This window comes from Rattus norvegicus, chromosome 9 (genome assembly GCF_036323735.1).
Source record: "Rattus norvegicus strain BN/NHsdMcwi chromosome 9, GRCr8, whole genome shotgun sequence".
Taxonomy (NCBI): domain Eukaryota; kingdom Metazoa; phylum Chordata; class Mammalia; order Rodentia; family Muridae; genus Rattus; species Rattus norvegicus.
In genome coordinates, this window is record NC_086027.1 from 89,485,771 (window position 1) to 89,512,473 (window position 26,703).

The 26,703-nt window shown below is 40.8% G+C and overlaps 1 protein-coding gene across 11 annotated transcripts in view; it reads right to left on the reverse strand.

Annotated features, from left to right (window-relative positions):
- Dock10 (dedicator of cytokinesis 10) overlaps nt 1-26,703 on the reverse strand; it is a 257,936-nt gene that overhangs the window by 193,835 nt on the left and 37,398 nt on the right. For 5 of the 11 annotated variants that reach the window (XM_063267006.1, XM_008767315.4, XM_063267004.1 and 2 more), the window contains exon 1: nt 8,929-9,483. The exons of 3 other annotated variants lie outside the window; for them this stretch is intronic. In XM_063267006.1, the coding sequence (XP_063123076.1) occupies nt 8,929-9,090 (162 nt within the window). In that variant the 5' untranslated portion in view covers nt 9,091-9,483. Of the gene's footprint in view, nt 1-8,928; nt 10,885-26,703 lie in introns of those variants that run through there. 3 more of the 11 variants (XM_017596832.3, XM_063267001.1, XM_039084671.2) reach the window with 3 other exon arrangements.

The window sequence follows — 26,703 nt, forward strand, 5'->3', positions numbered from 1 at the left end:
TCCTCCAACAAAGCCACACCTCCTCCAACAAAGCCACACCTCCTCCAACAAAGCCACACCTCCTCCAACAAAGCCACACCTCCTCCAACAAAGCCACACCTCCTAATTCTTCCCAAAAAGCCCCACCAGCTGGCTACTAAATATTCATTCAATCATACAAGACTATGGAAACCATTCTCATTCAAACTACTACCCAACCCAATGAATGTAGAAGGCTTCTTGAAACTGGAAAGGACTACAAACCAGTTCTTTCCTGGAACCTTCAGGATGAAGGGCAGCTGTGCCAATTTCCACCAAGTAAGATCTGCATCGGGTTTCTGCTCTAGGGACAGGAGATAATAAATATGTGTCTGTTTAACTGTAAGACAATACATGTGCTATTTAAAACTACATTGTGGCATTTGATAACAGCAGCAATGGAAACTGATACGGATGGGTATGTTCATTAGTCCCATTTTACAGACAAGGAACCACGGCAGAAATCGTTAAAATAATTGACCAAGGGCTCATACGATCTGCAAGTGGTTTGGAAAGTGATTCAGAACATGACCCTTCACTCAGGAAGCTCTGTGAACACTGGGAATGGCACATGGTAGTTTCTCATGCCCTGTCATAGTCGAGTGTGTTCTCTGTCTTCTGATCATCTTCTCCTTCACCAGGTTTCTGGACTACGGCTACTTCACTGGATGTGGCTGGATACCCAAAGGTGAAAACACTTAAGGTAAAACCGCAGCTCTCATGGAAGCAGCAATCGGGATTTTGATCTTATATCCATTTGTGCCATCTCTGCCTCCAAACTGAGTACTGTACCAGGCTGGAGCAACCAGGTCATTATCACCTGTGCCCAATGGATGCTGGGATATTCTCTCTGCCTTCTGCTCTGTCTAGTTCTGTACTAGATGCTTGGTGTTTAAACAATCAGTGGCATGTTCAACACATGCATGGTGAATGATCTTTTAAAATGAAATATAAAATAGATTTTCAAGACAAAGTGGATCTGTCAGCTTTCTGTTGCTGTGACAAAATATCCTGAGATAAACCAACTTAGGAAGAGAGGCTCATTTTGTATCAGTTCTTGACACTTCAGTTTGTGGTTCATTCGTTCATAGCATTTGAACCTGTAACAGCAGGGTTTAGTGTGGGGACTACATAGTAAAGGAGGCTGCTTATCTTCTGCCACCCAGGAGGCAAACAAAGCAACAGAAGGGGCTGGACTCCCAACATCACACCCAAGGGTGAATCTTTCTGACTTTACCTCCTTCCCCTCGGCATTGATTCTTAAAGGCGCCACCACCTCCAGACAGTGCCATAAATTTATAACACCAATTCAGGATCAATTTATAACACCCGGGTACTTGGGAAAAACTCCCGATCCAAATTAGTGCAGGGATTACAATCCTAAACTGTAGTCCTTTAATTAAATCACCTCCAAACCTGAGAGAATGAATTGACAGTTTAGGAAAACCTCATTAAAGAAACAAGACAAGTGACTACATTCATATTTGACTTGCAGAAGACACATCTGACTTTTCAATTGTATTGTTCTTTTTTCAGTTTCCTAATTATATCACTATTATTCCATAAGATGGGTGTTTACGATTAGGGTCATATTGAATCCCAGAGTTGAAGGATAAGCCTAAATCCACTCCTCCACACAGCAAAGAAATACTGAAAGCAAACATGTTACAATTAAAAATTATATTTAATTATATTTCAAAAATGAAGGGTTTTGTTTTAATTATCAACAATTTGAATCCATTATTTTTCTAGACATAAAACAAATGCAATATACATTTATGCAATGGCTTCTCTCACAGTATTATATCACTAAGTTCAAATAGTTTAACACACACACACCCACACACACATTTATTTACTTGTACCTATGTCTATCTATATAGTTGAATCTATGCATTAGTTTTGATTTACATGACTGGTTATCACATCTCCTATCACACCCACGACTTTCTGGTTTTATTTATCATATTGTGAGTTTTAATTTTAATACACTTTTTGTTCCTTAGCATTTTTAAAACTGGTGCAACTTAGAAAACTATAATGACACATCATCATTTGGACAAGTATATACCACGTGTCATTTGAATTCTGCAAGCTTTTTCCTAAAAGATTTGTGTTGTTAATTATTAAGCTCCAAGCATACTCAATTAATTCTTCTACCCATAGAAGATGCCCAAAGCATTTGTCTCCTTTCTGTGGCTTCACGCTTCCCTTGAAAATGAGTTCACGGGCAAAGATTACTACCAAAGACTCTCTAGGCTTTTAGGCTTTCTGTTATTCTATCCTTGGCACACCATTTAAACTCAGTTTCCATTATTTACATGGGATTCCCTTCCTGAGGGAGTCTTAAGTCAGTGTATTCAAATCCATTCTCACTAAAGCAGGGGCAGAACAGTAACTCGGATTTAGAGACCTTAAAAGCTTCTACCTCTTGAGCCGTTCAACAAATATACAACTGGGCAAAGAATGTGAAGAATCCCTTGACAAAAGTTTTATTAGACTATTTAGTGGAGAGACATAGAGAGATTAATTTTTCTCCCTCTGAAGTAGTGCCCATATCAGACTCCTCTTTGGTCCTCATTCTGTTCACTGAGCATATATGTAAACAAGCAAGTTATAAACATGCGATATTATTTTTATAAATAGTTCTTTCCTTCCTTCCTCCTGTTTCTCATCCTGACATTTAAAGGACTTGAGAAAGATGCAAGGATTATTGTGCTTACTCCTTGAGAAGAGATCCAAATGCAGAGCAAGGAGCAAGTCCAGCAGAGCTGTACTAACCAGTGCACTCCTTGGCCTCTGGGTTCCGGGCCACACTCTCTCTTGGCAGCATCCTCTGAGTACGGATATGGAAGAAATGCCTTAACTCCTAATGCAAATGGCCTCCTTGTCTTGCTGCATGAGATATTCAGTGGGTGGCAGATGATCCCTGTGCAGATTCTAGAGGATTTCTCATAGGCTAAGAGAGCCTGCACGCTTGCAATTTTCCACCGCTGTCTGACACTGCTGCAGTTGGCTCTGAATGTCTCCCAGGAGCTCAACACTTTGCCCTTTGGTTCCCAGCCTGTGTGATCTTAAAGGCTGAGGAGTATCTAAGATGTGGTACTTTGTTGGAGGAAGTGGGTAAGGAGGGACAAAACTTTGAAGGCTGTAGCCCCACCCTAGGTCCACTCTTGCTCACTCTACTTCTAGATACTTCTCTACAGTGCGAGAAGGCATACATTTATGTCACCATGAACACGTCTACACCTTCTCTGCTCTGATGGATCGACATCTCCCAGAACTATATGCTAAAAATGAATCCCTGCTCACTTAAATTGCTTTCATATGTGTTTTGTCACTGTGCGAAGAAAAGCAACCAACATAAGTACTAATTGTTGTACAGTGTGATTCATAAGTCAAATATTCTAGTGCTCCAAAGGACAAGACAGACACCTTTCCCTCTGTCAATAATGACATAAATGATCCAGAATGTCTAGGCCATCTGGGTTTTCATTAAATCAGAACTTTGTGCTTTGACTCCAAATCTACAAGTCACTATTCAATCAAATTAGTTCCTAGGCACTCAGGTAAACAGGCACCCAGAAGAAAATCCAAATTTCTTTGGATCAATTCAATAATAGAATACACTACAGAAATCAAAAATAATGACAAAAGGAGGTCATTTAATGATTGAGGCCTTGTCATTTACCTGAGAAGGGTCATCAAACTTTTCTGTCTCTATAGTATTGAAGGATTGTATAGTGTTTTAGATTTGGTACAATATCCATCTTCTCTGTATCCCTCCAGCCTCTCCCCTCTTTTCTCATCCTTATGTTTGGTTTTGCCTCTTCATTTTATGCAATCTTAAAATTGTGAGAAGCATTCCTGATTCCTGGGCTGTGAGCTAAAGACAGAGTTTGACATGAACACTGTATAGTTCCCAAAGACATTGTGTGGAGAAAACTACAGGATCAGAGGATAGTTTATGATGCAGTTCTGAGGGTTACAATTGTAACTAAGAGTTCCTCAAGATGGTAAGTCTATCCTGTAAGTGCACATCAAAATTAAGGACAGGCAATGACTTCACTGCCCAGACTTATCACACATTTAGACTATTGTCATATCTCTTGATCTTTGAGCAAATCTAAAAATAAAGTCTTATCTGACTTTATGCGTTACACTGTATCATTGTCATCTCAAAACTTAAATTTTATGTCTTCTACTGCTTCAGAATCATCTCAAAATGTTATTAGATTTTTAAAATGTTTTTACTTTCAAGTTGAGACTTGTGAATCTGTTATGTGAGAACTATATATAGCTAGACAGAGACAGAAGCTTGTCTGATGTCTGATCCCTGCTTCCCAAGTCTCCTTTTGTGTCAATGGATAGTCATTCTTTATTTGAGAGGAAAGGGCTTTAAAAGTGAAGGAGACCTTTTGGGTTAGCAGTGACTATAAGACATAAGAAATTATAGGAATTAACTAGAAAATGGATCTATATAAATTAAATGTTGTATCTACAAGTTTTATCAAAAAAGGCTATTAGCAGAATAAGAAAAATAATTCATAAATATTTTGTGTAAGTAAGGAAATAACTTAGTTGGTAAAGTGCTTGTTGTACTGCATGAAGACCTGAGTTTAGGCTCCAGACTCCACATAAAAGAGCTGGCTGTGGTGATGCACACCTGAAAACCCCGGTACTGAATAGAAAGAGACTGGCAGATGACAAAGGTTTGCTGGTCCATCAGTCTAGCATAATCAGTAAGTTCCTGGAAGTTGAAAAGAACTGTCTCAAGAAACAAAAGAAGGAGGAGGAGGAGGAAGCGGAGGAGAGAAAGAAAAAAAGAAAAGGATAGGAAACGTCTAAGGAATGATTGAATTCTGTCTTCATACCAACAGCTACACACCAACATACATATTTCTGTAATTTTTCCCATCAGAAAAGTTTCTGCATAATGGGCACTCTAAAACTTTGCAAGAAGGAATGTCTTCACAGTTTTTTGGTAACAGTTGATCTTCACTGCATTTTAATAGTCTCAGCTGTTCGGATTTATGTGTCCCTGATAAATGCCAAAAGGACTAAATAGTTTATTTTCATGTTGAGCAAATCTCTTCCTTTGGACCACATATCTAAGCAGAATCACGAAAGTCCCAAGCTGATTTCTGCACAAGGCTAGAACAACTAAAATCAAGTTCTTTGATATAAAATCTGTAGTCAAGTCCTGAGAGGCAATACCATACCTGCAAGATATCAACAGTTAGCCTTCGTGTTTATCTTTTCCCTACTTTACTCCTGTACAATCTCATTAATGATTAAGAGTTTGCCAAGCTTTTCATCTTGGTGTTGACTGCTCAAAGATGTAGACCCACAGATGCTTTGTCAATTCTTGTTTGTAAAAGGCATTGTTATATATACCACTGAAACAAATAAAAAAAATCTAGAGTTAATTCCTGCCTATATCCTACATACCACATATACATATGTGTGTGTTATATAACATATATATAATACATATACAACATACATATAATATATATGTATGCATATATATCTATACATATATACCTATATTCTATATATCTATATCTGTATCTACCTATATCTATCTATATATATAGATATCTTCATATACCTATCTATATCATATATATATATATATATATATATATCTTCAGCCTGAGACAGGTTAGAAGGTAATATGTGCTTAGCTGTGAAATGGACTTATACATTATGAATAATACAGGACATTAGTAAACATCATTTGTCTATTCGTCAATCATTCACTGGTATTTACACTAGACCATGCTTTACTTCTTCTTATGAATTTCCTTAAAACTCCAGAGTCACATATCTAGCTTCCTACTTGACTTTGCCAGCATAGACTTATAAGACATAGAGAACTCAGCACTTCTATAATGCACTTGGAATCTTGGGTCTGAGGCTCCTCTTCTCACACACTTTTCTACTGAAGGATAACTTGGTTCTGAATATACACATCAAAACTTAACAGGAAAGGCTGGACTTAAGAGCACTTAAGAGCACTTGCAGCTCTTAGAGAGGACCTGGGATCAGTTTCCAAGAGCTACATTTAGTGGCTCATAACCACCAGTAACCCAGTCTCACGAGATTGCATGCCTTCTGTGGGCACCAAGTATGAACATGGTAGAGATACATGCAGGCAAATTATTCATATACATAAGATAAAAATAAATCCTTTAAAGAAATGTGCACACTAAACCCCAGACTGCTCTTTCCCACCATGCTTGTTAAATAACTCATAGCAAACCCTACTTGTTCTGCTACTGAAATGTATCCAGAATCTAAACACTTCTCACAAACCTGTGAGGAAATCATCCTGGATTTTAGCTGGAGCACTGCCATAGCTTTCTGTCTACCAAACTTCTCACTGTTCCCATTGTTGCTTTCTGTAGCCTAGAGTCTTCTAGAGTCTCTCGAACTCACGAGCTTACATTCAAATCCATCAGGTTGAAGGGGATCTCGGTGGAGAGGGCAGATTGTCATCTTTCAGACCTGCGCCATGCTCTTCATAGTGGAACCCGGTGGTTATCCACTGGAATAAACCAGAGTTGCTTGCTGAAACCACCGAGTCCCAGCATCCCCACCGTCCCTTCTCAGAGAAAATGACTAGAGCCGCAGGTGGGGGATCTACACGCACAGTAGCTTTCACGTGGAGGGGGAACAAGCAAAAGCTGCAGAAGTATAATCTTGGAAGGTGGGCCATGCTCTCGTTAACACGTTTGTCCACTAAATAACCTAACGCCACACATCCAGAAGAAAAGGCCTCCCGAAATGCACCATCGTCTTTACCAGAGATTTCTGATGTTTTTCTTCACTGGGCTGTGTATGTGAATTCTAAAGTCACCTTAGAGGACATTTTCAAGAGGCACAATGACTTCGAGTGCACACATGTTACTCTACTTAGCCCAGGAGTTTATTTTCATTAAGGCACAAACAAGGTGGAGAGTCGAGAGGCTTTTGGAGTCAGTGGGCCTTGTGGTCTGTAATGCTGACACGTAGCAGCTCCGGGATGTGAAGGGGAATGCAGTCTTCCAAACATCTGATCTGTCTGTGGAACTTGGGAATGGACAAATAATAGCCTGCACTTATAGGCCATGGGGTATTTCAATCTATGTCCTCATCGCATCCTGTTCAGATCAGGACAGGCATATTTAGTTCCATACGTTTCTGTCATTTACTTGTGGTGAAAAATATTCAAAATCCTTTCTTTTAGATTTTCAAGTATATTATATGTCATCATGACATGGTGAATTCTTTTTGCTTTCAGAGTTTAAAGTTTAGGACTTTTAATTTGTCTTAAAGTCACTGAAGCAAAAAACATGATAAATTATTCATTTATAACTCCAAGCACACATACACACACACACACACACACACACACACACACACACACACACACACAGAGAGAGAGAGAGAGAGAGAGAGAGAGAGAGAGAGAGAGAGGCCAAAAACCTATTTTTTAAAGGAAAATTGGTTTAATAAATAGTATGAAATGATGTAAACTCAAAATGTAAGGGCTCTCTCAATCCATGACAAATTCTTTATTGTTCTATTTAATGCTGGTAAAAGAACTAGATAAATCAAAAGGAAACTTGGAAAAAAATAGTTAATTAGTATTTAATAATTTAAAATGCCTTATTTATTTTTGAAAAAAATTTATAATCTAAGTTGAAAAACTATTGGCATGCACAACATGCACATATGCATGTCTATAATCAATGTGAGTGTTATGCTATTGATAAGAATTGGAAAACAAGATTTTTTTTGACCTCTAATTGATCTCAAGTCCTTTTAAGTTTTAGAGTGGCAGTGAGTATGAGTTTGTGGGTTTTGTTTGTTTGTTCGTTTGTTTTTGATTTCATGCTTCCCTGAGGAGATATTCATAACCCTAAATTCAAGAGCAATATTTCTTTGTGAATACTCAACTTAGACTTGGAAAAGAATTGGCAGACAATGTTACCCTGTGATTGCCCGTCACTCAGAGGCATGTGCAGGGTCGAATGACTTTTGCTAAAGAACAGTTAGAGCAACAGGTATTTTTTCCATTCATTATTTACTATATCCTTGAACACTGAAGTCCAAGAGAAAAAAGAAGAGTTGGTTGTGCTGAAAGGACCCTGACTTTAACACATCCCCAGTTTTGGAAAATTCAGCACACAACCGATATCTGGATGGGGAATTTCAGTGACTAAGCAGATCTCTTCCCCAAATCTTCAAGTAAGGAGAGACTCTGTACTTAATCCTTGCTAATCAAACACTGGCGCAGAGGAGTAACACTATGATAACAGCTATGATAAAAGCACAAATTTAAAAAAGTTATATAATTTGGCAATTGGCAAGAAAAACTTTCTACTAAAAACACCACACATTCCACAGAACTCCCAATACATGACTCTGATTCTGTGCCAAAGTTAACTAAGCTTTTCAAAAAAGCATTTCCTTTTCAGAGTGAGAAAAACAATCCCAGATAGCTTGAAGTTAGAAGTCTAACGATTGTTTATAGACAGTATATAAAGAAAATCATATTCTGAGCTCTTCCTCCAAACTAGGACTTACACAGCAGAACTCAGTAAAATAAAATGTCAAATCTTTCTGTTCTTTTTCTCCCCACAGTGCTGCAGTTAACAGCATAAAGTTGGTAAGGAGCAGAGACTTTCTCAGATGCACACCACACATTTACATGACAGATCTAAGAGAAAGAAAATCAGCTCTTTGAACGTTAGCGATGTTTCTGAGAGATTTTTCTCCTCAAACAGCCACAACAAAGTAGCAGACTTGAGGTCACACATAGCTTGATCTAAAGCCAAACACCCAAAGCTCCCAAAATGTAGCATCTATCCCCATAATAACAGTTCGATCGAGAGAGGCTGTTTGCCAAGGACACAGTACCATTATGAGGGTTCTGGGTCTGCTCATCATTTCCTCGTCACTTTCCAGAGGCACGATTTCATGGGATGGTTCCTCCTGGCGTCTTCTGCAAATGTGTGGACAGCTCCTCTGGACCACAGAGCGAAAAGCTTGGAGCAGAACAATGCTGGGAGCGCAGCCCATCGCTGCATCCTGGAGCCTACAGAATAACTTCTATGTCGATGTGATGTTTGAAAAACAGTGGCTCCTTGTCCCTGAGAACGAGCCTACACGGCAGCAGCTGCAGCCAGCTCACCCTCCAATCACTTCCTTGAGCTCTGATCATCTGATCACGGTCAAATAGCTTGGATGCAGAGATGGGAAAGATTTGATCCACGGAAACTGAACACACTCAACATCGGAGCGCTTCATCCAGTTTCTCGGTGTAGTTTGAAAGCGTGGTTTCTTTTTATCACAATTACTGTCTTGGATTCTTGCTTTAGAGCTTTGGATAAATACATCTTTCCTACACACACACACACACACACACACACACACACACACACACACACACACCATAAATCATTCTTCAAATTAAACAACTGAAAATCGGACTTCATGCTGACTTTTTTTCTCCCAAGGCGAATGGGCAGTGTATTGATTGACTGGTGATAGGTTAAAACATGTAAACGCTTTCTGAAGAAAGTTTTTTTTTTTGGTTACCTCATTAAGCTGTTGGGGTTTTACTTTGCATAAATTCCAGAAAAGAAATCAGCATCAGAAATGTAGAGTACCCAGAATCAAGACGGTTTATCAAAAAGTATGCATGCGATAACAGTCCATGGGAAAGATGCCAGTGTTCTCCATTATTTCTTCTCAAAGGCGTAGTTGTTCCATTCCCACACACACAGTTCTGCAGCCTAATACATTTTTATATTTACATAGGCGGTTTACAGTACTGAAAAAAAAAATCTCTCTCTATCCAAGGTCACTCGGTGCACTCTGCCAAGCTGACCTCTTAGAAACAGCTGGAAAACATTTTAACATCCTATCAATAAGAACCGAAGCTTTGCAGAAACATACTGAGATCTCTGGTAGTGAATTGTCTAGTAGTCCCTGACTTCTGGAGGACTAGTCACTTAGGGGGCAACTAACGAGGGATACTTAGAAATCACGTGACCCATCTGGAATGGCCTCAAGATCTAATGGTATACTGAAAGAGAATAGGGCAGCAGGGAATACATGAGCTAAAAATACCTCATGGAAAATGGATTTTTCTTACAAACGAGGAAAGCATGAAATCCCGAGAGGATTTTCAATGTTAGGATCTTCCTGCCAAGTTAATTCTTTCAGCCCAGCTCTCAGAGATTTAAATAATAATAATAGTAAAATTTTAAAAATCTTCTATTTAGTTTTGGGGTTCCATGTGTGCAGTGCGCTACCGTACGCAGTTTGGGGAAGGTTTATTCAAGTGGGAGGTGTGGCTGGTCCAAACACAGTCTTGTCATTTCACAGAAGCATATCTCAAAAAATGCTCAATTAGGCATTAATTACTCAGTAATCTGTCATAACACAGTACCATCTTAATTGGTTTGTCTGCCAAAGAAATAAAACATGTTTCTTTTCCCCCTCCTCTCTTAAGAAGCTCTGCCTGCCAATAGTTTCCGTCTCATTCTGTTTTGAGAAAACATAGTTTAGTGCTGCCAGAGAAAGAAGAGAAAAAACAAAACTAACAGTGCTGGCAAGTCCTCAACTTCCTCTGGACCTCTGTCGGCCATGACTGTGCTCTAATCTAAACCGTTTCACTCCAGAGGACTGGCATTTACTGACAAGAGGCCACAGCTTAGCTCATCTGGTACAAGTTTATTGAATAGACTAACAAGTGCCAAGTCTCAGTTCATGTTTGCGCACGTACCCTTTGAAACATGGATGTTCCTCCAGAGTCTGGTTGGATGGATGAGGTTGACCACCAGGCACCTAATCTCAATCTCATAGCAGAACTCTCTTTACACGGGTTCTAGTCATCTGTTCCTGAGCACATGGCTAATCAGACACACCTCCAGCTATAGTAGGAAAATGGAGAGGGAAGGACTCCTAGTTCAGTCCCCTCCCCCTCTTCCCTCCCTCCCTCCCTCCCTCTCTCTCTCTGTCTCTCTCACACACACACACACACACACACACACACACACACACACACACACACACACACCAGAGGCACAAAGGCACACTTTGGCTTCTGAACCTCCTTCTGGCCCCCCTCTCTTGAAGTCTGACTAACACTCTGGGGTGGCTTTTGGAGTCTGATATCTTGGCAGATGGCACAGTCTTTAGGGAAATACACGGGATGCTTTCTAGCTATTAGAAGCCTGTTTGCATCGATCCCCTCTTTGGCTCTGAGGAATCCACCCCTATTATTGATGGACTGCTAGGGAGGGGCTCCTGCTAGGGAGGGGCTCCTGCTACCCTTCCCCCTTCTTTCCTCCTTCCCTCCTTCCTTCTTTCTGACTCTATTTTAAGAGACTGCCCAAGGATGACTTCCTTTCAAATCCAGAGTATAAAACAGTTATCCATTGAACAAGGAAGATGATGGATGAAAGGTGGGAGGTAAGAGTCAGACTTGTTCAACAGTGAAGTGGTAAGAAAGGGGCTAGGTTGTGAGTGCTAAGGTTCACATGGACGAAAGGGTGGGGTGGGTCTGATTGGAGAAGACATAAACCTGTTCCAAAAGGCAGTCCCTCGTATTAACAGGGCATGGACATGGGCAGAAAGGAAATCTTTTAAAGTGAGCAGTCCACCTTCTGTCCTGCTTGTTTTTCATGTAAATCATTAATTTGGCTTCCAAGATGACCCAACTGGTAAATAACTTACAGAGATTTTCCTTCACTTTCATCTACAGCCTTCTCCTGAGGAACATTAGTCCATGATTTCATTAGACACCGACTAAATGTAAACTAAGTAGGTGACATTTTAACTTCATTTTCTAATATGAAGGGATATTGTCATTAACAGTGTATATTACTAAGCCTTCCAAAGTGTTGGGAACAAGATTTTGAGTTGTTAAATACACACTGTGTATCAATTCATCCAGCATTTACAAAATCTTAAAAACAATACAGAGTGGGGAAAAAAAGAAACCTTGAGAAAACTGTGCTATATAAATTTTAACCTTTCTTTCCAAGGGAAACAAAAGGAAGACAGAAGATGCAATTGCTAGGGTTCTGGATAGTGGCCAGGAAGATGCTATAAGAGGTAAAATGAGGGTGGGCAAAGATGAAGGAGGGGGAAAAGGAGGATGAGAAGGGACAGGAGGAGGAGAAGGAAGAATTAAGGTACAGGGATAAGAAATCACTTCCCAAATAGTCTGTTCCATCAAAAGGGTGCCTGCTCTTGACTCAGAAGACTGCTCATTGGCTGGAACTGCTCATCCTGCTAAGTGAAAGGAGTATTTTGAGTAGCTGTCTAAGATTTTTTGGCTTAAAAGTTCCTTAGGTGTAGGAGCAGATATTTCTCCCACTAAGGTAGTATATCCAAAGGTCTTGCTTTCTTTAATGGGAAAGGAAACACATTTAATTTAAATAAATAATGTCAACTGAAAGTATTATAGCTTTCCTGCTTCGTTAAATTATGTAAGAGTTGTGTGTTTAAATCTATTCAGCTTAGCTATCTTGCCATGTATCTAAATCTATCCTGACCATCCTGGATTGGATTGTAGTTGGACAGGATGGGGGGAAGCCTGGGCTCTTTGCCTCCTCAAGCATTTGGTGCTTCTGTGTCTCCTCCTGATAGAGAATGTTGACCTGTAGTTGGGGTCCAGGGGTCTTCTGCTGTGCTCTATAGGATGTAAATGTACTACAAAGCCAGAACTGATCACTGGAAGTTTTGTGGTAGGAACAGAGATGAACTTTTGTATTTTTCTGGACATACTGGCGACACATCCTACATTGCATTCTTCAATGTTAATTTTTGTCAATGTTAGTTTTTGGTCACTATTTCAAGACTGTAATAACTTCTGAGTAGATATTTCTCATAAGTAAGAAATTCATGGGAATGCTCAGATTTCTGTTGTTGGACTGAACTGTAGTAGCAGCAAATTCCCATGATGCAGTTGAACTTCCCACCTCATGGCTACATTTGGAGATGGAGTATTTTAACACTGGGGGAGAGAGGTTAAAGTTTAAGTGAGATCATTTTAGAGAAGCCCCAATCCAGTAAGACAGGTGTCCTTACAATAGGAAGAGACACTGAAGTTTCTCTGTTTCTGTCTTTATGTACACAAAGGGGACACAGAAGGAAGGCAGCTATGTAGATGAGAAGGAAATTTGAGTTTCCAGTCTCAAATTGCAACAATTTGCGTGCCTTTGTGTGTGCACGTGTGTGTTTGTGTGATATGTCCTTGGGCCAGCAGCTTCACTGTAAATGGAGTCTGCAGGCCCAGAACTCTGACAGCAGAAAAAGCACATTTGTCACCTTCCTCCATCCCTGTACCAGGTGAAGACGTCATGGAGTGGCATAGAAGGGACTCACAAGAAGGGGGAGTTGAGCTCCTTCAGCAAAGGAGAATCTGCTCATCACTGAAAGCTGAAAAGTAAATGTGATTAGACTGACTAGTAACTAAAAGCGAAGGGTTGGGCAGTTGGAGAGCTGCACGGGTTCAGCAGGAGGGTGTGACACATGGAGTCCAGAATGGCCCCCAGCTGGAGGAAGTAGGCAAAAGAACAAGAGAAATCAAGTAGAAGACCTCCCCAGCATTCAACACCCAGCCCACCAGGAGCTTCCGACAACACTTTCAGAAGGAAGAAACTTATTCCATAACACCTGGCATCCATGTGTCGGTTTCTTACAGAAACCCTCTTATTTGGGATTTGACAGGGGCAGTATCTTGCCTGCCTGGAAGTCTGGTTCACGAACCTTTGAATCAAGTTTTCAATTGATATGTTGGTTACTCTAAGTGCTTACGTTGTCAGTTTGACCAAATGAAGGAGGAGCCTTCCAATGTCCATCGGTCCCCACAGCCAGGTACCCCAACTTTGGAGATCTTGCCATAAGTATGGTTAACTTGTAGAAAAATAAATCATATACAGATTCAATATGTCAAAAGCAATATGGCTCCAGCCTAAGAGAGTCTCCTCTTGGTGATATGTTGGTAGAAATGCAACCAGCAAGCTTGGGGGGAAAGTACACAAGGGTCCTCAGCCTTAGAATCCAGCAGAATTAAAAGCGTCATGGGCCACAGAGAATGTATCATCAAAGTACTTGACTAATTCCTCTGACTCTCAGTGTAGTCAGCGTAAAATGAGCACACATACTTTATGCATGAGTATATTAGTGTCACTACAACAACTAATATTAACTGATATAACTGAAACAGAGTCTGGCACATAGCAGCTGTTGAGAAATCAAAGCCATGTTCTGTCAAGCTTGCTCACCTCCTGAAGCCTCCTTTGACAGATATGGCCTAACAGCCCTAAGTATCAACTGATACCACTGGTTCCAACACACAAGCTGTAAATTTCTGGCTGATTTAAGATTAAAGTATGTCTCTATAAATGTAAGAGTGTGCTTACTTGGCTGGCTAAGAATCCTGTGCCCATCTTGCCATGGTTCCTCTGTGTATGATAATGTGATGGGTACACCAAGAAAGATCATCTGCTCAGCACAACTCTGATGTCATATGCATTGGTTTATTTATGTCCCCACCTATAGAAGAGTGCTGTGATCACCCCCTTTTTGCAGCTAAAGAAACTAAGGCACAGAGAAGCTAAATGGCTCATATATTTGCAGTTATAGTAAATGGCAGACACCAATTTTAATTTTGCCACCCGACTTCAGAATCTCATCTTACAAGCAATTCTGAATGGTAAACATATCAACTCTAACTTTTGTCTTCCAAGGACAGGTTTTACACTAAACAAGCCTCGAGTGTGAGGCACAGTGTCAGGGAAGCAAACCTGGAAATACTTTTTTTGGGCTCATCTGTACCTCATAGAAGACTGAAATTTCTTATATCACCATTGCAGAAGAAAGTTACCAATCTTAGAAAAATGTTGAGGTAATTATTGGTTTAAGTCATATTTTATAGGGATTTAAATAATTTTAAATGCAACAAATTTGATAAAAGAAGTTTTAAAAATGTGTTTATCATCCTTCTTGAGCTTCCTGTAGTCTGTGCATCTTGGGTAATTCAAGCATTTAGGCTAATATCCATTTATCAGTGAGTGTATACCATGTGTGTGTTTTCCTGTGATTGGGTTACCTTACTCAGGATGATATTTTCTAGCTCCATCCATAAAGTCAATGTTTCTGATAGCTGAGTAGTACTCCATTGTGTGGATGTACCACATTTTCTGTATCCACTCCTCTGTTGAAGGGCATTGGGGTTCTTTCCAGCTTCTGGCTATTATAAATAAGGCTGCTATGAACATAGTGGAGCATGTGTCCTTGTTATATGCTGGAGCATCTTTTGGGTATATCCCCAAGAGAGGTATAGCTGGGTCCTCAGGTAGTTCACTGTCCAATTTTCTGAGGAAACTCCAGACTGATTTCCAGAATGGTTGTACCAGTCTGCAATCCCACCAACAATGGAGGAGTGTTCCTCTTTCTCCACATCCTCGCCAGCATTTGCTGTCACCTGAGTTTTTGATCTTAGCCATTCTGGCTGGTGTGAGGTGGAATCTCAGGGTGGTTTTGGTTTGTATTTCCCTGATGACTAAAAATGTTGAACATTTCTTTAGGTGCTTCTCAGCCATTCAATATTCCTCAGCTGTGAATTCTTTGTTTAGCTCTGTACCCCATTTTTTAAAAGAGTTATTTGTTTCTTTGTAGTCTAACTTCGTGAGTTCTTTGTATATTTTGGATATTAGCTCTCTATCAGTTGTAGGATTGGTAAATGTCTTTTCCCAATCTGTTGGTTGCCATTTTGTCCTAACAGTGTCCTTTGCCTTACAGAAGCTTTGTAGCTTTACGAGATCCCATTTGTCGATACTTGATCTTAGAGCATAAACCATTGGTGTTCTGTTCAGGAAATTTTCTCCAGTGCCCATGTGTTCAAGATTCTTCCCCACTTGCAGATGCTTCACTCCTTTAAAGGGGGAACAAAAATACCCATAGGAGGGGATAGGGAGGCAAAGTTTAGAACAGAGGCTGAAGGAACACCCATTCAGAGCCTGCCCCACATGTGGCCCATACATATATAGCCACCAAACTAGATAAGATGGATGAAGCAAAGAAGTGCAGGCTGACAGGAACCGGATGTAGATCTCTCCTGAGAGACAAAGCCAGAATACAGCAAATACATAGCCAGCAGCAAACCACTGAACTGAGAACTAGACCCCCATTGAAGGAATCAGAGAAAGGATTGAAAGAGCTGAAAAGGCTTAAGACCCCATATGAACAACAATGCCAAGCAACCAGAGCTTCCAGGGACTAATTCACTACCCAAAGACTATACATGGACTGACCCTGGGCTCCAACCTCATAGGTAGCAATGAATAGCCTAGTAAGAGCACCAGTGGAACGGGAAGCCCTGGGTCCTGCCAAGACTGAACCCCCAGTGAACGTGATTGTTGGGGGGAGGGTGGTAATTGGGGGAGGGTGGGGAAGGGAGCACCCATATAGAAGGAGAGGGGGAGGGTTTAGGGAGCTGATGGACAGAAAACCGGGAAAGGGAATAACAATTGAAATGTAAATAAGAAATACCCAAATTAATAAAGATGGAGAAAAAAAAAAAAAGAAAAAAGAAAAAACAACGCCAACCAACCAGAGCTTCTAGGGACTAAACCATTACCAAAAGATTATACATGGACTGACCCTGGCTCCAATTGCATATGTAGCAGAGAATAGACTTGTTGGAGCACCAGTGGATGGGGAAGCCCTTGGTCCTGCCAAGGTTGGACCCCCAGTATAGGGGATTGTGGGGGAGGTAATGGGTGGTCCATGGGGAGGGGAACACCCATATAGAAGGAGAGGGGGAGGGTTTAGGGAGCTGATGGACAGAAAACCGGGAAAGAGAATAACATTTGAAATATAAATAAGAAATACCCAATCTAATAAAAATGGAAGAAAAAAAGAAATTTGTTTATCATGAGAAACTTTCACTAGCAGGAATGGTTTCAGTTATCCAACCAACATGGTTACCAATGCATATATTTGGAATGTGCAAATGTGGCTGGAATACTATGCAACCCCTTGCTGATCCTAATGAACTGAGAAGATGGAAAACACCAAAAATTCCCCAGAATGGATATACTGAAGATTAAGCTAAGACGTTGTTCATGTCACAACTACATAGGGCGTCAGTCACTTGTCTTTAGACAATGACAATTGATATATGATGTATATGATGACAAATGTAGTGGTTTGAATATGCTTGGCCCAGGGAGTGGCACTATTAGGAGGTGTGCCCCTGTTAGAGTAGCTGTGGGCTTGTGGAAGGAAGTATGTTACTGTGGGGGTGGGCAATGAGTTAGGTAGCTAACTACATAAGAGACGGTCTTCTCCTAGCAGCCTTCAGATGAAGAGGTAGAACTCTCAGCTCCTCCTGCACCATGCCTGCCCGGATGCTGCCATGCTCCTGTCTTGATGGTAATGGACTGAACTTCTGAACCTGTAAGTCAGCCCCAATTAAATGTTGTCCTTTTAAGAGTTGCCTTGGTCAAGGTGTCTCTTCACAACAATGAAAACTGTAACTAAGGCAACATATATGTTAACTGAACTCAATTCTCTCCCAGACTTTGTGTCTCTGTCCTTCCACCCCCATGTGGTATACTCTATTGATTTTCATACTGGGAAAAAAATGGGAAAGACCTAGAGACCAAGACTGAGAGCCAGAAATCTCATCTGCTTATTTAAGCCATAGCAGATCTCTAACAGGGGAGCAAAATGAAGTTTTGTTTGATGAACACATCAATCAGTAGAAACATAAAGACAACATCACCACTACCACCATCAGCAGGCTCTTGACTGTACCAGGTTTCTTGTTAGAGTTCTCAGAGGCTCACCTCTTGCCAAGCAAAATTGACCCAAAGGAGGAACAAAGGATAAAAGAAAAGAGATTTTCGTTCCAAGTCAAGTAAAACCAATTCACAGGATTTGACTGTTTTACAGGGCAGGGATTATGAAGGATTTTCATCCATGTCCATCTCCACAGGGTAAGAATCTTCACACAGAATCTGAGTTGAATGTCTAGGAAGGCACCGGGGCCTTTTTAGCTGAAAGGTGGACACTATGAGCACCAATGTGATTCTCCCTAAGTCATCCACTTGCTTCTTTTATGTCTACTTCAACTCAGCTTCAACTGGACTTAGCAAATGTATGAACTTCAGTAGTAACCTAGAGCCTGTGTTTTTCCATAGTTATGTTTGAAGAGTTCTTCCCTTTCCTTCTTCCTTTCTTCCTTTCCCCCTTAATTATAGTGGCCTCCTTCTTCCAGGCGACTTTCCTGAATGCTGACTGAGTTGTACAATTAATCACATTGGGAACAAGCATGTGGTTCTATTGTTTTAAGAACACAGGTACAGTTGCCAAGCCCCCCTTTATCTTCATTTTCTTCCCCTTGGCATTGGCACAGCACAAAAGCCAATTCCTCTTTTGTTGGAACACTTAGATGCGTCAAGGAATAATCCTTCATACTCTCTAAGTGAGCTTCCTGCTGAGTGCATGGGTAATTTAAATGCTCCATTAATATCATGTATTACCTTGCTCGTGTTGCACTGAACACAGTAAATCTTTCTTCTTCTTAATGGTGTAGCAGTTAGGCCAAAAAAAAAAAAAAATCGGAAGTTGGCTGCCAAAATTTACATTCCTATTGAGTCATTTACTGCCTTTCTCAGCCTAAGCAATGATTTAAAGCTTGTTTCCTTGTCTATTAAAGCATGAGTACTCATGAAGACCCAACCCACATGTCAAGGGCTCATCCCAGTATCAGATGCAGAGTATTTATTCCACATATCTATCGCATCATCATTGAAAAAACAAAGACTCAAAGATCTTCCGCTATTGCCTGTTACCTCCGCACCTCCTCCACAAATGGTTCCCCTCACCCCACCTGCCTTTTCTTGTCTACAGACACACAGTGTTCCTGGAGTGATGGGGGAATAAGGATTTTAGATATGCCTCCCCCTGTGTTTTGAAGCTAGTTTCCATGGAAATGGGTCACAAGTTCCAGAACCATATGTAGTCATTTCCTACAAGTAAACACATTTGAAGTATTATAACAATGCTTGGGTAGCTTGAGGTTTCTCATTTTGCAACTTTAACTACTCTAATTACAGCCAAGTCCCCAGAAGAAACAGACACAATTTCTGCAGCACTAGAGAGAGATGGCTCATGTTTAATTTTTGCAAAGTATATAGGAGCAGTTTAGGGGGCTGGTTCTCACACTGTCACTACCACATTACATGAGACTCTGCAGAAGTCGCCGAATTGAACTGGCAGTAGCTTTTGGTTAGGAAATATGGAGACAAAGACTGAAGGAACGGCCATTGAGAGACTGCCCTGTCCTACCTGGTCACTTACTTATGGAGTAAGTGACCTCATGCAGTCACCAAACCTAGTAACTATTGGGATGCCAAGAGGTGCATGCTAAGAGGAGCCTGATATAGCTGTTTCCTGAGAGGCTCTGCCAGAGCATGACAAATACAGAGGTGAATGCTCATAGCCAACCGTTGGACTGAGAACAGGTTTCCCAGTGGAGGAGGTAGAGAAAGGACTGAAGGAGATGAAGGGGTTTGCAACCTCAAAGGAAGAACAACAATATTAACCAACTAGACACTTCAGAGCTCCCAGGGACTAAACCACCAACCAAAGAGTGCACATGGAGAGACCCATGGCTCTAGCTGCATATGTAGCAGAGGATGGCCTTGTTGGGCATCAACAGAAGGAGAGGGCCTTGGTACAACTCAAGGAAAATAAGAAGATTAAAAAAAATCAATGTCCATGGTATCTGGGATTCATCTCTGTTATGAGCTGTAAACAGAATAGGGTCATTATGAATGACATAGTGTTAAGCCCTGCATGTCAAGGGGAGATCACGATGACACTGATGTACCAGGGAAATCAGAAGTTGTCCAGAAGATGTCCTGCAGATGTGAGCCAGAGAGATCTCTGAGAAGTTTAGAATGAATTTCTACTTTGACAAGTACTTTCTGTGATTCACAATGAAAAGCTAAGGGATTAAACTGTGTAAAGTGAGCTATTTTCAAAAGTTAGCTATGGGAAAACTAGTGTCAGCTGGTACTCGATAAGTAAGTGACTAACTCTCCTTTCAGCACTTGCTCTGCTTTGCTTCTCATGCTCACTTTTGCATTTGAGTCATGGCAGGAATTCACGCATGTCCTGAACATCCCGGCTGAAATCTAGTTTGTGATAATCATGGGTTGCTCATCAAACATAAAGATGACAGTCTTCAAAGCCACTGACACATGTTCTCCCAAATCAGTAAGGAAGCTGAGAAGGAGGCTGACAAATTGAGCACATCTGAGTTTTGCTGTTTGCCAGACCCAGGCGTTCAACATGCCCTCAGATAAAAACATTTGAAAGGAAACAACACAGGCCAAGATTTAACCAAAGATGGTGGCAAGACTTGGAGGTAGTCATAAGATAATGGTCACTTTCTTTTTAAAACCTAAAGCTTAACCACTTTCTTCTTCCTCCTCTAATAATAATAATAATAGTAATATAATTTATTATTATTATTATTATTATTGTTGTTGTTGTTGTTGTTGTTGTTGTTTATTCTGATGACATGCAAAGCCAGTACTGTTCTCCGCGGCCTTCACTCTTGCCTGATGTGGTGGGGAGTATAGATGAGGGTATTTCTTAAGTGATGATGGGTAAGTGAGATAATTCAGCCTGATGCCCAGGGAAAGGAGACTTATTTGCAAGTTCACTGAACAAGATCCATAGTCTCCCGTTACACAGCTGAAGAGTCCAGTGTGCCTTTCATAGCCAAGGGCTCTAGCAGTCATGGAAAAGGAGAAATATCCGGTGGTGGGTGGGGAGAACCACTGGCTTCCAACATTTCAGAAGAGAAGAAGAATGCGCTGTTGGTGTTTACCCTTTAGGCAAAGTGTCATTAGCCTGTTTTCTATTCAAGTGCAGAAGTGAACAAACAGAAAGGAGGCTCATTTTTCAAAAAAGGGAACTTAAGATTTGAGTATGGAATGTATCTGTCTTCCACCACCCTCCCCTACGCCTTTTCTGTCTTCCTGTTAGAAAGACACAGCGCCAAGCTGCCAGATGGCAAAGCCACAGTTCAAGTGGAACTTTTCTCTGTGACTTCTTGGTAATGGGAAGAGAGTGGACATATGGCCACCAGACTAGTATTGCTTCTACCTTAAAAATCCCTAAGACAAGGATGCACAAAACATTTCCCAAATCAAGTAGCATATGCTCTTAGTTCTTTAGAAATTTGTATATGATCAAGATATAATCCTAACACACTTTTCAAATTGTACTTTAACTGAACCTTAGCCAGGGTCTGGTTGTCATCCAATGGAGAGATGAAAAGACACACAGGAGCACACTGTGGCTGGCAGTTACTATTCATGGTTACTGTGCAACTCTCAATGTCAGTAGTGATGTGCTACATCACTGTGAAGTCCATTCAATGTATGTAATTTGGTTTTAGACAAGGTCTCACTATGTAGCTGCAGCTAGCTTAAAACTTATCTATGTAGACCAAGTCATCCTCAAACTCAGGTCTACCTGGTTCTGTTTCCTGGGGGTTGACATTCAAAGCATGTGCCTTGTCTAGCATGATTTAAAAAAAATAAATGGAAAAAAATAAACAGCTATAAACGGAAGATGGGAAAGGTCACTAAAATACACCTACAACAAGTGTACCTCTCTACTGGCTTCTGTGCTATCATGGTTTGGCAAATAATCCTTCCTGGTAATGTCTGTTGAAAGCTTCCAGGGAAGAGGTTGTTGACTCATGTCCAGTGTCAGCAGACAAGCTCTTCCTGTCTGTCTGTTTATGAGATAGAGCCCTCTTTCATGTGTTTCCTGGAGCTCTCTCTCTAGTTCTGGAAGTAGATACCCAGTGTTGCGGAGCAGAAGCGGGCATATCCTGGGGTTTTGTTGGCCAGACGTCCTAGCCAAAAGATCCAGTGAAAAAAAGACAGTAGATAAAGAAATTCAGAGAGACTTTGGCTTCCACATAATAGGGCCCAGAGCCAAAGGATGCTAGATTTGAGCATAGACTAAGAGAAAAGATAAGTGGCTGAAATAGAGTAAAGAAAACAAAAGGAGGGTTGGGGATTTAGCTCAGCGGTAGAGCGCTTGCCTAGCGAGCGCAAGGCCCTGGGTTCGGTCCCCAGCTCCGAAAAAAAAGAAAAAGGAAAAAAAGAAAAAAAAAAGAAAACAAAAGGAGAGGGACATAATCTACCTATGTGTTCATGGAGATAGGGACCCACTCTGTCAAACAGAGTTGCACGGCTCCAGCTACCTTTCTCTGTGGTTTTTCTCCTGTCCATTTCTAAAGCTGCAAAATTCCTCTACCCTGTCAGATTTCCCAGGGACCTGCACACACACTTCCGTGTTTCAGATATTTCCCTTCCTAACATCACTCCTTCCTTGTAGCAGTTACTTTCCAGGAACAAAAGGAAGGGGACTGGACAATCGGCAACCCACTTCCATTCTGAGTGAGAATTTTACTTGCTATACGGTTTTCATGTGTTTCTTTAAAAAATTTGCCTCTGTTGCTGGTGTGTGAGTCAACACTTAACAGCTGAATGAAAATAAATGAACGAGTAGCAAAGGCATATCACCAAGATGTCTCAGAAGCATCTGGGATTTCTTGGCTCAACACTCTGGTGTTATTTGTATGCTCGATGCTCTCTTAAAATATTTACATAGATCCACCCCACGTTCTCCTTTCTGATGGGAGGGGAGTTCTTGCTCCTTTAGCCCCATTTCTGTGAACTCTTGTCTTCCAGGGTCATGCTCTGTCAATCACCACCCTCCCCTCTACTGGCTTTTTCTAATAAGTAGCACACACACAAAAAAATCGTCTCCCATATAGCGAATAAACAAAAAAAAATCTCATTTAACCTTGAAATGTCTGTGACACTCTTTGGCTTTCCCTCATTGGCAAATAACAGAAAAATTCGTCTACAGATCCCACATTTCCCTTCATCCTTTGCTATTTGTTCTTAACTCAAAAGCGTCTACTACCAACATTCAACATCACCAAAGGGGTGCTGGTCAGCCCCAATAAATGATTTTATACGAAGGCTAGTGGGAGTTCTTAAATGCATTTTTCCCTACAAAGCGTTGTTCTTGAATTCTCACAGAACTAAACTTCCTGTAAGCATCTTCTCTAGGACGGCATGAACAATGCCACTACAGTGAATGATACTCTGCTGTGTGACATTAACACACCAGCTTTCCTTCCCTGTTGTCTCTCTCCCTTTCTTCATTTAGTTAGTATTCACAGGGTGCTGTTGGAGGCTACTCTAGGTCCTGAGAATAGTGTAATATGGACTGAGAAATAGATAACTTCCCTTGCTCTAATATACATTGGTGTATATGCATATGTATATGTATCTGTGTGTACATACATAATGTATATGTGTGTGTAAAATTATTCTTTCCTGAGGTAATACTATTCATATATATATATGTATATATATATATATATATCCTCATTCATTTGAAAATTCTTTAGAGTATTGTATAACTTGTTGGGAATAACTTTGATAAAGAAAAATTTAAATGTAAAGTAGCAGCCGTTCCCAGCCTCCCAACAGACAGTTGCAGCTTTATAGGACCCAACTGTATTGGAAGACACTAAACAGTATCGTACGATATAGCAAATGCTCAGACAAGCTCAGCGTGTGTTGAAAGCATTATCATGTACAGCATCACAGTGTCCCATGAATCATTCTTGAGACTGCGTCCTGTCTCACGTCACATGGCACTAAAGCAATTAGCATTAAACTCACAAGTGACCTTGAGATAGAAACAAAGAACATTTTTAAGACAAAAAGAATGTGACTTTCAATTTTACAGTCCTTGTGTGCAAAAACACAGTGTCTCTAAGGAAGACTTATGATGAGCCTTTTGAAGCCATGAGGGCTAGGTCTTATTAGCTGTGAAACAGCATTGAGATCATCCATCTCTCCCCCCCGCCTCTCTCACACACACACACACCAATTTTGCACATCATAGAAAACTGACTTTAGTTTCACTGATACACTTTCCAATCATCTCTTGCAGGCATTTAAAAAACTCAAAGGAAGATTCTTGAACGTTCAGGTTCTCCTAGCATCTAGAAGTAAATGCTTTGTTCAGATCAATCCTTGCAGAATAATTATAATTATTATCAAAATCCTTCATGGGAAACTTCAAGGAGAACACTCCAATAAGAGAGGACATTACCGTATCATTCTGAGCATTTTCTGTTCTTGTTTCATGGAAAGCAACAGTGCAACACTTGTCAAAAGGCTGAGAGAATTTCAACAGGGTCTCAAGGAAGTGCCTGTCAACAGCAGGGCAGGATAAAGGAGCTGAGAGGTGCCAGCTAGTGCCTCTGTGCCTTCCCCTCTAGAAAGCCACAGATAATTCAAGTTATCACTACAGAGAAAAGCCAACCACTAGCAACTGTTTTCATTTGGTTCAGAATGTGCAAATTGGAGAGCTAGCCTACTGAAAATGGTTTAACACCATTTCATGTCAACAATAGGCAGATGAGGACTTTTATGGGCACTGATGCTATCTTTGGAGTTTTAATCACTGGACTGTGGAGAGATAATATCTCATTCCATTCCAATTGTCATAGCTATCATAAACAGGTTGTCATACTCAATATCAACTGATTTTTCATATTCACGTGGGTAGAGAAGTCCCAGACCAAGTCACTGGTAGATTTAGAGTCAGGAGAGGAGTCTGTCTTCTAGATCACACTTGTTAACATCTGTGTACTCATTTGTTGCCTCCGGCTTGAGTCCATTAATGAGGACCCTGCCCTCTAATAATCAGACTCCAAATCCCTCACCCTGGTTTCATTGCTTTGGTGTTGAGATTGCAACATTTGAATTCTAATGGTAGAGAACATTCAGACCATTGTGGCTACACAGGGCCAGTTAGTTCAGCCAAGAGGTTTAGACATGATTTCTTAGAAGCTATTTTCTCTTGGTCATGAGTGTTAGATAACTGTTATGGGTAGAAAAATGAAGATAATAAGTTCCTTTTTTTTAAATTGGCTATTTTATTTATTTACATTTCAAATGTTATCCCCTTCCCTCTCTGCCTTATCCTCCTTTTCTCTCTGCCAACTCCCATCCCATCTCCTCTTCCCCCTGTTTCCATGAGGGTGCGTCCCCCCACTCACCCACCCACTCCTGCCTAACTGCCTAAGCATTCTCCTATAATGGGGCATCAAGCCTTCACAGGACCAAGGGCCTCCCCTTCCACTGATGTCATATAAAGCTATCCTATGCTACATATGCAGCTGGAACCATGGGTCCCTTTATGTGTACTCTTTCCAAAACCATCCAGTGGGAAAAAGACAGCAAATTCGACAAATGGTGCTGGCTCAAGTGGCAGTTGATGTGTGGAAGAATGTAAATTGATCCATTCTTATCTCCTTGTACAAAGATTCAAGTGGACCAATGATCTCCACATAAAACCAGATACACTGAATCCAACAGAAGAGAAAGTAGGAAAGAGCCTCAAACACATGAGCACAGGGAAGATTTTCCTGAGCAGAACACCAAGGGTCCAGGCTCTAAGATCAACTATAGACAAATGGGATCTCATAAAATTGCAAAGCTTCTGAAAGGCAAAGGACACTGTCATCAGGACAAAATGGCAATCTACAGACTAGGAAAAGATCCTTACCAATCCTACATCCAAGAAAGAGCTAATATTCAATATATCCAAAGAACTCCAAGAAGTTAGACTCCAAAGAACCAAATACCCTATTAAAAATGGGGTACAGAGCTAAATGAAGAATTCTCAACTGAGGAATTTCAAATGGCCGAGAAGCACCTAAGGAAATATTCAATATACTTAGTCATCGGAGAAAATGCAAATCAAAATGACCCTGAGATTCCACCTCACACCAGTCAGAATGACTAAGATAAAAAACTCAGGTGACAGCAGATGCTGGTGAGGATATGGAGAAAGAGGAACATTCCTCCATTGTTGGTGGGATTGCAAGCTGGTACAACCACTCTGGAAATCAACCTGGAGGCTCCTCAGAATATTGGACATAGTACTACCTGAGATCCCAACTATATCACTACTGGATATATACCCAATAAGATGTTCCAACATATAACAAGAAGACATGCTTCACAATTTCATAGCTGCTTTATTTATAATAGCCAGAAGCTACAAAGAACTCAAATGTCCTTCAACAGAGGAACAGATACAGAAAATGTGGTACATTTACACAATGGAGTACTACTCAGCTATTAAAAACAATGACTTCATGAAATTCTTAGGCAAAATTTCTAGGATGGAATTAGAAAATATCATCTTGAGTAAGGTAACCTAATCACAAAAGAACACATATAGTATACATTCATTGATAAGTGGATATTTGGCAAAAAGCTTGGAATACCCACTATACATGTCACAGACCATATCAAGCTCAAGAAGAAGCAAGACCAAAGTCCTAGAAGGGGGAATGAAATAATCAAGGAAGGTAGAGGGAGGAGGGGATTAGGAGGGAGAGCGGAAGGAGGAGAAAAGGGGGCAGGCTCAGGTGTGGGAAGAGACTGGGACAATATACAGAGGGTCAGGAATTTGAACAGAGGTGTGTAGCAGTGGGGATGGGGAACTGGGCATGGCCACCAGAAAGTCCCAGATGCC